The following is a 12,863-nucleotide window of genomic DNA, read 5'->3' as shown; positions in this document are numbered from 1 at the left end:
TTCCAGGACATTAACTTTGTGGTTTTTAAGCCATTCCTCTGTAGCTTTGGCATTATCTTGGGGTCGTTTTCTTGCTAGAAAACAAATCTTCTCCCATGTTGCAGTTTAAAGATTGTATCAGGTTTTCCTCCAGGATTTCCCTGTATTTTGCTGCATTCATTTTACCCTCTATCTTCACAAGCCTTCCAGGGACTACTGCAGTGAAGCATCCCCACAGCATGATGCAGCCACCACCATGCTTCACAGTAGGGATGGTGTGTCTTTGATTGTATGTGGTGTTTGGCTTATGCCAAACATGGCGTTTAGTCTTATGGCCAAAACACTCGATTTTGGTTTCATCAGACCATAGAACCTTCTTCCAGCTGTCTTCAGATCCTTACACGTACCTTTGGGTGAACTCTAGCTGAGATTGCATGTGAGTTTCTTTCAACAGTGGCTTTCTCTTTGCCAGTTCCCCAGAAGCTCTGACTGGTGAAGCACCTGGGCAACAGTTGTTGCATGCGCAGTCTCTCCCTTTTCAGCTACTGAAGCTTGTAATTCCTCCAGAGTTGTATAGGTCTCTTGGTGGCCTCCCTCACTAGTCGCCTTCTTGCACAGTCATTCAGTTTTTGAGGAGAGCCTGCTCTGGGGAGATTTACAGCTGTGCCATGTTCTTTCAATTTCTTGATGATTGACTTAACTTTTCTCCAAGGGATATTCAGTGACTTGGAAATTTTCTTGTATCCATCTCCTGACTTGTGCTTTTCATTACCCTTTCCACAGAGTTGCTTGGAGTGCTCTTTTGTCTTCATACTGTAGTTTTTGCTAGGATACTGACTCACCAGCAGTTGGACCTTCCAGATACAGGTGTATTTTTACTACAATCAGTTGAAACACCTTGACTGTACACAAGTCTCCAAAACCAGATCTCTATTTAACTAATTATGCCTCTTCTAAAACCAATTGGCTGCACCAGTGATGATTTGGTGTGTCATATTAATGGGTGGTGGCGGGGGGGGGGGGGGGGGTGAATACTTACGCAATCAGTTATTTTGTGTTTTATATTTGTCATTCATTTAGACCACTTTGTAGAAATCTGTTTTCACTTTGGCATGGAAGAGTCTTTTTTTTTCCAGTTGATCAGTGTCAGAAAAGCCAAATTAAATCTGCTGTGACAATAAAATTATGAAAACTTCCAATGGGGGTGAATATTTTTTATAAACATTGTATGTAAGTGTGTACACACACACACACACACACACACACACACACACACACACACACACACACACACACACACACACACACACACTAACCTGAGATACATTTTCTTGCAGGCATTCACAGTATAACAAAGAATACAATGGAATCAATGGGATACTACACACAAAGACTGACAACCAATGTGCAAAAGGACAAAATGTGCAAAACAAACAAAATAAATGATAAATAAATAAATAATACCGAGGACACGAGCTGAGGAGTCCTTGAAAGAGAGTCCATAGTTTGAGGAATCTGTTTAGAGTTGAGGTGAGTGACATTATCCACGCTGATTCAGGAGCCTGAGGGTTGAAGGGTAATCATTGCTCCTGGGCCTGGTGGTGTGACTCTGTACCTCCTTCTGCAGCAGTCAGAAGAGAGCATGGCCTGGATGATGCGGGTCTCTGATGCTAGATACTCAAGGACAGTGCAGTACAGGCTCTTCGGCTCACATTATTGTGCTGGCCTCTCAACCTACTCCATGATCAATTGAACCCTTCCCTCCAGTACAGCACCCTGATTTACCTTCATCCACGTGTCTGTTTGTCTCCACCACCACTCCTGGCAGCGTGTTCCACACACTCACCACTTTCTGCTTAAAAATAACCTACCCCTGACATCATCCCTCCAAACACCTTAAAGCTACGACCCCTCGTATTAGCCAGTACCGCGCCGGAAAAAACCCTTTGATTTGCATGTCAGTGGTGAACAATATTGGCACTGTGTTCTGTTCTAATGAACGTGGCTTCCAAGCACTTCTGCCTCTAAGCTGCATGGGTACGTGGCCAGGCATACAGCCTTTATTGCTGCGCAGCTGGAATTTTCTGTAATGTAATTTTTTATTAAAGAGCTGTGCATTTTTAAGGGCATGTAAATATTTCCTGCTCAGAGCAGGAAATAGTCTCTGCAGCTGTAACAAAAATAATAATTCGAGGGAACGCTGCCCCCAAACATGAAGATGGTTGAGCTGTTTATGCTGTTGTCTCAGGATTAGGTTGAGTCCTGACCTAGTCTGTGTGGCTTTTCCACATTCTCTGAGACTGCATGGGTATTTTTTTGTCCATGGCTCTAGTTTTCTCCTATAAGTCCCCGGTGTAATTAGCTGGCGTAAAATACTCCCGAGTATTGGTTAATAGCAAAAAGATTTTAAATGGTGTTGACGGACGTGTGAGAGAGAATAGGTTGCAGAAGGACAGGGAAATTAGTAGCAGGGGGAGTGGAACCAATGAGATTGCCTCCCTAGGAGCTGGCATTGACCCAACTGTAAACACAAGAGATTCTGCTGATTCTGGGAATCCATAGTAACACACAAAATGCTGGAGGAACTCAGCAGCTGAGGCAACATCTATGGAGAGGGATAAAGGGCTGCCATTTTGGGCTGAGGTCTTTCAGCATGGATCTAATTGGCTTTATGGCTGTGCCATGGCTCCACAAGTTTAAGGAAACAAATGAACATTCTCAGTATTTTCAAAAATTGAGCATCTATTAATTACAAACACATTTCATCTTCACCCAACATGCATCCAACACATTTATAAAGAAGCGTGTAAACAGTTATCAATATCAAAGCAACAGGGGATACCAAAGCACTTCTTACATCAACCTGGCTGTGATTATCTACTTCAAGGATCCAATAATCCAAAGGATTTTGAACCTGTTTGATCTGAACAGCTGCTGAATAGAAGACTCGCCACTTTGTTAGCCGTTACATATTTTGTTTCACTTTACTGCAAGAAACAATTATGAAAGATCCTGATAATTATGGGTCACAAATTAATTTCATTACTGGATTGATTTTTCTGACAGTTTGCTCCACACATATTTTCTGTTGCATATCAAAATGAGTTACTTCACAAGTTCTTCGTTGGCTTTAAAACTCTTTGGGACATCGTGAGGTGTTTAAAACTTACATTTTTAAGCACCTTTTTGTTTGATTAAAAAAACACTACTGTAAAACTTGAAGAGTTCAGGCTGAACAAGACTTTTGTAGGAGTGACCTGCACCAGCAATGAAAAATATACAATTACTGTAACAATTATTTTAATATATTAAAGATTTTTAAAAAAGTGGAAACACTGCTAAGTTGACACAGGGGACTTCACTGAAAAACAGTTTTTTTTTCAAGAATAGAGAGCAATTACAAAAACAACCAAAGGAGATCTTGATATTTAGTAATAGAATTAAAATTGTACGTATAACTATGTTTTTGCTCAAGCTTCTTTTTACAATTTCTGCAATTTATTAAACTGAACATGGGATTGTGCAATTATTAAATGTGAAGTAAATATTTAGTATATAATTAATTATTTTATTTTAATTAATGAAGAAAATTTAATGAATCTTTAATCTCTTTTTTGTCACAGGTGGCATTCTCTCACACATGCACACACACACACACATTGATCACAGCCTTTCAAATGATATGATATGAAATATGAATAGGAACGATCCCATCATCTGAAACAAAAGTTTATGAAATCACTACATTGTAAAATAAATAAATCAAATTCCCTGTTTATGTTGACCACGAGGTGGCGACAGTGTGCACAATGTTTCTTGTCCATACACAAGTTCCTTGAATCACAAACAGAAAATCTGCAGATGCTGGAAATCAAAGTAATATACACAAAACACTGGAGGAACTCAGCAGGCCAGGCAGCATCTATGGAAAAGAGTAAACAGTTGACGTTTCAGGCCAAGACCCTACATCAGGACTGGAGAAACGAGATGTGAAGTCAGAATTAATTTCCTTGAAATGAGTCCATATGGCACTGTTTATTTGAGGCTATGGTGGCAACCAAAATATGGTTATGACAATTTGAGTCATATTGCTTTACTTCAGAAATCTGGCTGGTGACTCAAAGTAAGCCAGAGACTTTTTCCCAGTGTGGAATTGACTAATACGAGGGGCATAATTTTAAAGTGATTGGAGGAATGTCTGGGAGGAGGGGTGGAGATAATATCAGGGGTAGGTTTTTTTTTGTTTTACACAGAATGGTGTGTGTACGGAACACCCTTTCAGGGGTGGTGGTAGTGGCAGGTACATTAGGGACATTTAAGAGACTCTTGGATAGGTTCATGGATAAAAGAAAAATGGAGGGCTATGTGGGAGGGAAGGGTTAGATTGATAGAGTAGATTAAAAGGTAGTGTATTCTGGGCTGAAGGGCCTGTACTGTGTTGTACAATTTCATGTTCTCATAACTTGCATAATTGTGTGGATAGAGTAGGGGAATGGGATCAGAAAGATTGCTATACTGGGATTATGTACGGATTTAACAGGCTAACTGACCTAATTCTGGGCCACGTTTCCTGGCATAAGCTGGCTTGTGTGGGTTAAGAGCATCCGATGGGGACTGAGTTGTGGGTTTCTCATGCAACGTTCTTTTTGGCAGACCGTGGAAGAATTTCATCCTTACAGGTAGGCCCCAAGGTTATGACAGGTTTTCATTCCTGAGAGCTGTCTGCAAGTTGGAATTGAACAAAAACAGCGTGTTGGGACAGGATCTCAGAAACAGTTGTGATGGGGGGAGCGAGCAGCCATGGGAAGAGGTTTTACTGGCTTTACGGCCGGACTTTCTAAGTCTGTGAGTGAGTGAGTCCGCTCAGTGCTCCCAGTTCTGCTCGGCTTCAACCATCACTTGATTGGTATGTCACAGACAGTAGGGAAAGAAGACACATTGAAATGCCCCATTATCGCTCAGCAGAAGATGCCTGCAATACTGCATCAGTTTTTAATCCATCCCTATCCATCCTGCTCGTCTCCCAGAGTGATTGGTTGTACTTACAGTACTGTGCAAAAGTCTTAGGTACATATATATACCTAGGGTGCCTAGGGTGCACAGTGTGTCCACAAGATGGGCGCTTGTAACCTGGGAAGAGCCTGTATTGGCCCAGGAATGATCATTACTGGAATGTGGCCTTACTTACATTTTATCTTTTACTCCCCACTGATCCAACAGAATTGAGATTTCCATTTGCTTATATCCCTCCACAATCTCTGATCCCCAAAGTCCCAAACTTCCCCCTACCTACTGATCTTCCCCGTAGATCTTTGATTAGTCAAAGCTCCAACCGAGAAATTGTCCAACGCTCCTCGTGGAGATCCCAAACAGATTTCCCAGCCTCTCGTTCCATTACCTTGACTTTGATCACTAAACCAGCTCCCACTCCCATCTCTCACCTGACCTCCAACCCAACTGTTCCAATCACCTGACTTCTCATCTGATCAGCTCCCACAGAATGGTCACCTGATGAGTGAACTGAACACTCTTACCTTGACCCATCGCCTAAGCAACAAATGGATGCTCACTGTAACACTTCCTCTCATTCGCTGACCCCATCCATCTCCTCTGCCCACTTAGCCAATCCTTGATGTCTCCCACGACCTTTGATTTATTAAATCCGAGGCAACGAAAAAAGGGGCCTCAGGTATTATTGAAGTTTGCTGCACTCTGCAACGTCAGACCATTTGGGAGCATCAGAATCCGAGGCAATATTGTTTTATTTTTCAACTTAGCATAATATTAGATACTCATTTGATTGCTCGCAGATAGTTAACTTGACACTCACTCAGAACTATGGCTTTAGTATCAGGCTAACTCAACGCACTCTTCATACACTGGAAGTTTTCAGAGAATATTCATTAAACTCTACTAAATCATTAAAGCGTAAAGATCCCCAGCCTATCACAATTATTCACAAATATAGTTAATGGTACTTGGAATATATTGCCCCAAATTGATCATCATTTCTGTTGAAATACTCACATTATTTTATAAATAATATAAACATTTATATTTCAATTTCATTTTAATTTTAAGTACCATCTTCCTCTTCCTTTTAATTCCCCATGTCACTGAAGGAAAGAAAAGGGGGTTATCCATGACTTGAGGCAATGTTTGTTTCAGTCACCATTTCTAAACATGGTTATCCGATCCTTTCGTGAGTCCGATTTAACCAAAATGTTGGTCATGTTTTCTAGCTTTCAGTATTGATTATAATTCATTGGCCGTCGGCTGTTTGATGATGCCTCAGAAAGGCAGTGCCCATTATTCAGAATCCCCACCATCCAGGACATGCCCTCTTCTCATTGTTACCATCGAAAAGGAGGTACAGAAGCCTGAAGGCACCCACTCAGCGACTCAGGAACAGCTTCTTCCCCTTTGTTGGATTTCTGAATGGACATTAAACCCATGGGCACTACCTCTCTACTTTTTTAAAATTTATGTTTGTGCACTACTTATTTAACTACTAGCATCTTTACTATAATACTTACGTACTTACTATAATTCAGTTCCCCCCCCCCCCATATTATCATCTACTGCATTGTTAACAATGCAAAGTTAACAGATTTCACACCATATAAATGTAAGTCTTTATTTGTGCCAGCCTTTCTCACACAGGGGTTAAGTGCAAGATGCACAGCAACCATAGTAAGAACAGTAAACACAGGGGTAATAGAAAGTTATAGTCCATGACAGATATAGCATAGTCACTTATCTTTCTTGTAACATAACCAAGAAAACTGAGAGTTAGCAATGGCACAAATATTGCAGCAACAGCTGTGAAACACTTGTCAATAATCCATGAAACAGCTAGTAAAATTGGGATTTCTGTACCCGAAGAAATCTCAACATTGTTGTCAGCTGTGGGCAGAGGTGAGGACGAGTCTAGGATTGAAGTGAATGCGTGCGAGGTTGAGTCGAGACGAGGTAGAGGTCAATCCAAGGCGAGCAGAGGCAAGGCAAAGTCAGGGTGAACAGACACAAAGAAGATTTGAGGCCCATCTACCTAGACCGAAAGTGAGGAAAAGCTAGAGGTTTGAATGGACTAAGCTCCAGGCTGATTTGGAAACGTGGCGTTGCAGTGGGGTCCAGGTCCAGAACGTATCGAAATGACACGGCCCAGATCCTAGAGCGAAGAATGACCAGATGTTTGGATGATATAACACCTGGCCAGATTGAAAAGGCAGGGTGTCGGGACCACAGGCAAGAATCAGGCTAGTTCAGGATGCTGCTCTTCAATGTTTACTCAGCTCTGCGCTGAACTGAGGCTGAGGCTGCGGCTGTGGCCTGCTTTGCTGCTACAGGCCTCACGTCCGTGGACTTACTTTTGTTCTGAATGCTATCTGCTTACTTTTATTTATCCACATGATTTGTTTGATTTTTTTTTCTCAGCATATTGGGTGTTTGATGGTCGTCTTTTTTTTATAGGTTCTTTTGGATTTCTTTGTTTTGTAACTGCTTGTAAGGAGACAAAGCTCAAGGTTGTATAATGTATACATGCTTTGATAATAAATGTACCCTGAACTCTGAGCAATTTGGCCAATTGCTTCTCCATTAGAATCATGGGAAATTATGTGACGTTAACAATATATCTTGAAAACTATCCTCTATTACATTAGGTCCAAATGGCTTACACCATGATTACTGATTTGAAACGACTCAACGATTTAAAGTACATTTATTATCAAAGAATGTATCAATTATACAACCTCGAGATTTGTTTGCTTACTGGCAGCCGCAAAGCAAGAAGCCCGAAACAACCAATTAAAGGGGGAAAAAAAATAAAAGCCTAACACCCAATGCACAAGAGAAAGGAAAACAAAACACAGACCATATAAACAATTGAAGTGAATAACAGCATTTGAAATGATTTGACCCTAACTAAAAAAAATACTTTTCTTTGTGCTGGTTCCCATTTCCTGACACAAGTGGATTTAAAACAATATTGCTTCTTTGTGAAAACAAATCAGCTTTCCTTTTCTCAAATTGTGTCAAGTTTAATTTGTAATTTTATGATTCCACAACGTGAAATCTTAAGGTTAGCGGCAAGTTTAGACAGTCACAGCTGACCATAAATACTTGCCTATTGGTACCAGATGCTGACTAGGTTACGAGTGATAGAAATGAGTAGATTCTGAGCACTGCAGTCTCCAGTTTTCTCTTAGCACACAAGAACTTCGTTATATGCCGAGTGATTCAAGAAGAAATGTTTCCTTTTCTGGGAAATAAAACCAATTTACAGGGTTATGTCATACAGAGTTACTGGATTTAGATCAAGTTGTTATGTTGCTAATTCAAGTCAGACCTAGCTCAAAATTGGCATCTCTTAATGTTTGCAAATTTGGAAAGCACCAGTGGGTGAGCAGCTCACCTGGCCAGCATAACGGCTTTGTGAAACGTCTGAAATTTGTCTCTCGCTGGTTGCACAGGGCAGTAACCTATCACTGGCCTACTTCTCTGTTTCTGCTCATCGGATACATGATGACAGTTTATATCAACAGAAAAGTACAAAAAAAACCTCAAAGCAATCATCCACTTACCAAGTTATTTCAGCACTTGGTGACAATCATGCAAAACAAAAGCAAAATTGATTCAATCCATTGACAGTGCAGTGCAAAACTGCGTCATGTCAGCACAAGTGATCCTGCAGATGTTGCAAGTCTTGAGCAACACACACACGAGATGCTGGAGTAACTCTGCAGGCTAGCAGCATCTACGGAGAGGAGTAAACAGGCAACGTTTTGGGCTGAAGCTCTTCAGCGGGGACTCAGCTAGAAAGGTCGACTCTTTATTTCCCTTCATAGATGCTGACTGGCCTGCTGAGCACCACCACCATTTTGATCGTGTTGCTTTGGATTTCTGTATCTGCAGACGCTCTTGTGTAACTAATTCATATAATTTGCTGGAGCCTTACTATTACATAAAGCTTTTTAATACCCTTTAAATTTACACCACATTGTCCCCACTTGTAATTTTTCATGATTACGTGACAACATGAAGTATCGTTTTATTTCTCCGTTGAAGCAAATACTTGACTCTGGTAGACCTTTCTCATCCCCATCTCAGTTCGTGGCACTGTGTTATCAATCACAACTACTATTCTGTATCTGTTCACATGGTTAACAAATCTGTGTCCAATTTCATTTGAAATTCTCTCGTTCTCTTCCAACAGGAGTTGCAGAACTGTACTTCCATTCACTGGAACACTGGAGCCCATTTCCTCTTCACTTGGGTCAGCCAACTAGACACACACCAACAATAGGAATGAGATGCTTCCTAGTCTTATGTGGTTAAGACCGAGACCTAGTCCTGATGTAGAAGCTTGCCATGCATATTACAACAGTGAGTCTGTTGGAATATTCTGAGGCTAAAGTGAAAAGACACTTTATAATTACAGCGTTTCCTTTTCAGAGACAATAATCACCCATGTGGTCTTATAACCAGGAGTAACACACACAAAATGCTGGATGAACTGAGAACATCAGGCAGCATCTATGGAAAACAGTCTACGTTTTGGTCTGCGACCCTTCTTCAGGACTGAAAAGGAAGGGAGAAGAAGCCAGAATTAAAAGGTGGGGGGAGGGGAAAGAAGCCAGCTGGAAAGTTATAGGTGAAGCCAGGTGGGTGAGAAGGGTCAAGGGCTGGAGAACAATGGAGAGGAGAGTGGACAGTAGGAGAATGGGAAGGAGGAGGTGACCCAGGGGAAAGTATTAGACAGGTGAGAAGTAGTGAAAGGTCAGAGTGGAAAATAGTGATGGGGTATATTTGTTCATTGGAAGGAGAGATCAATATTCATGCCATCAGGTTGGAGGGAACCCAGATGGAATAGAAAGTGTTGCTCCTTCAGCCTGGAGGTGGCCCCATCTTGGCACAAGAGGAGGCTAAGGATCAACATGTCGGAACATGAATGGGAATAGGAACTAAAATGTGCGGCCACTGGGAAGTCCCACTTGTAGTGCATGCTGCGGAAATGCTCGAAGTGGTAAAGAAAACATTTAGAGGACTCTGCTTTTCTTATCAAATATATATTTTGCACTTCAGAATGCAAGCTGAAATACTCATTTGTCAATTGACCAGGGTTTACAATCAAAGAGCTGGGGATGAGATATTCCAATGCACTTCTTCCAAAAGCATGCTCCTACATTCTGTGTTGCAACTGAATATTAAGATAGAACAACGCTTACAAGAAACTTGTTCTGTCAGTGTCATTAAGGGGTAATCGCATTTGTTTCCAGCCCTTGAGGTTTAACATCACCTACAATGAAATCTTAGGTCCAGTCTTGTAGTCTGCTTTCATCATGGTCTATCTTTCAGAACTGATGAACAATGATCATTCTGAAAACTTATTAAAATATTAATGCAAATAAGATTAATCAGATTTTGATGCACAGGAACTTTAAAAAAGTAGACAAAATGCAAAATTATTTAGAACATAGAACATTACAGCACAGAAGAGCTCTTTGGTCCATGATGTTGTGCTGACATATCATCCAATATGAGGGAGAGTTTTTTTTAAAGAAACTCCTTTTATTTCCTCTTGGTGTAGAACAAGCAGATTGCTCCAAAAAAATCTTAGGTGTACTTGGTAAAGTACCATTAACTATCATGAAAGCGTACAATCAGCCAACAATAATACTTCCGGCATAGGTGCAATGATACGCTGGTCACAGACTTTGGCTCATGCAATCTCTTTCATCACTGTAAATGAGTTTAATGTTTAGGTTAGTATCTCAGAGCTTGAAAGAGTATGCAGGTTCATTAAAAATGGAAAACTGCACAGCATTTCCTCTTTTTCAAGTACATGACTCATCTCCTGCGGAGTTTTGCTGTGGTTATCATCTGGTATGCTCTGAAATAGTGACAGCAGACTATGTTCATCATGAGGAATGACCTGAGGGAAGCAAGTGAGAAGAGTCGGTGTTGAATTTGGTTGGAAAACAGCAAATGTTGCATTTCTCTGTTTATTGTATTCATTTATGGTCACGGTCTCTGGTTCGAGCTGCTGGAAGCGTTCCATTTCATGTGAATCAAACTCATTTTGTGGGGCGATGAATTCCCGTATGGACTGCTTGATGCTGCAGTTGGCTTCACTCAGACTGTTGCTGACAGAGCTTGGACCGCTCTCAATCTTGGTGCCCTGCATCCAGTAATATTTGGTACCACTGACATCGGATATGGCCTGACCACCACAGTGGACAGCTTGGACTTGAAACGTTGGATTCTGATCCTCCTGAAGGTCTTTTACATCCTTTTGAAGCAAAAATTGGAGTGAGTTTCTGGTGTACAGCGCATATGCCAACATCTGTGCATGCTGGGAGACTATAAAGAACAACACCTCATATTCTGTCTGGGTAGTCTCCAACTGACAGTATGAACATCAATTTCTCCAACTTCTGATCATTTCTACCTCTTCTCTCCTTTTCCACTCCACATTGTGTCTCCGCTTTTTCCCCTTCTCTTCTCCTCACCTGCCTATCGCTTTCCTCCGGTATCCTTCCTCCTTCCCTTTATCCCCTGGTGCACTCTACTCTTCCATCAGCATCTTTCTTTTTCAGCACTTTACTTTTACCACTTATCACCTCCCAGCTTCTCACTTCAGCTCCCCCCTCCTTCACTCACCTACCATCCCCCTCACTTGGCTTCACCTATCACCTGCTCGCTTGTACTCCTACACCTCCCCCACCTTCATTTCCAGACCTGATGAAGGGTCCTGGCTGGAAATACCCAGCAGAACAAGCAGTACCCATAGTGAGGGAAGGAAAACAAGCTATTGATTCAGGAGCCGCGTCGTATGACAAGGGCAATCGTGGTCTTTCCATGACCATGATTGTTCTAGGCAAATTTTCTGCAGAAGTGGTTTGCCGTTGCCTTTTTCTGGGCAGAGTCTTTACAAGACGGGTGACACCAGCCAATATCAAGACTATACAGCAATTGTCTTCTAGATATCAGTGATCACATAACCAGGACTTGTGATATGCACCAGCTGCTCATACGGCCATCCACCACCTGCTCCCATGGCTTTATGTGACCCTGATCAGGGTGGGGGGGGGGGTGTAAGCAGGTGCTACACCTTGCCCAAAGGTGTCCTGCAGGCTAGTGGAGGGAAGGAGTGCCTTACACTTCCTTTGGTGAAGACATACCTCTACCCTGTCACTCTATTGATTCAGATGGGTGACCTAAAGGTTAGTTATCTATAATTTATGAATTCAATAATGAGCCTAAAGAGCTACATAATGTCTCGACAAATGATTAGGAGCTGCTCCCTGAGGAATGTTGGCCTCTTTTGGAACAGTATAGGAGATCAACGACCAAGGGATTAGAGTGGGAAAGGCGAGGCAAAGTGAATGAGAAGCTCAAGGTCACAGCTGTGGACTGAATGGAGATGTTTTGCAAAGCCGTTGAACTTGCCTTTGGTTTTTCCAATGTACTGCAATGGCCACAATATGAGTATCAAACATTATTCTAAAAAGGAAAAGTGCAGATGAATTGTGGCCTCACTTGTATCAACAAAGATGAGTGACAGTTTGGGCGATCCATCAGAACGTGCTCGGTTAGTAAACTATTTGGACAATGCCTCCCAAAGAACGTCTTCAACCACCAAGATGGAAAGCCCCTCACATTCAAGGGGCAACACTACCTGCATGCTTCCCCCAAAGATCTCACCTTATCCTGACATGGAAATTAATCATGATTCCTTTATCGTTACTGGAGCTAGATCCTGAAACTCTCAATCCAACAGCACAGTGGGAATAAAATCACCAGGGGACCTGCTGCTTTTCAAAGTGCCAAGTCACCAACACCTTTGCAAGGGCAATTAGGAACGGACAAGAAGTGTCGGC

At 41.8% G+C, this 12,863-nt stretch overlaps 1 protein-coding gene across 1 annotated transcript in view; it reads right to left on the bottom strand.

Moving 5' to 3' along the window:
* Positions 1–6,617: 6,617 nt before the first annotated feature.
* Positions 6,618–12,863, bottom strand: part of LOC140739781 (interleukin-6 receptor subunit beta-like) — a 51,198-nt gene continuing 44,952 nt past the window's right edge. Inside the window, exon 12 of the mRNA XM_073068295.1 lies at positions 6,618–11,272. Within this exon, the coding sequence (XP_072924396.1) occupies positions 10,742–11,272 (531 nt within the window). The 3' untranslated portion in view covers positions 6,618–10,741. The remainder of the gene's footprint in view (positions 11,273–12,863) is intronic.

The sequence above is a fragment of the Hemitrygon akajei genome, chromosome 16, assembly GCF_048418815.1.
Source record: "Hemitrygon akajei chromosome 16, sHemAka1.3, whole genome shotgun sequence".
NCBI lineage: Eukaryota > Metazoa > Chordata > Chondrichthyes > Myliobatiformes > Dasyatidae > Hemitrygon > Hemitrygon akajei.
This window is presented reverse-complemented; position numbering and strand designations above follow the sequence as displayed.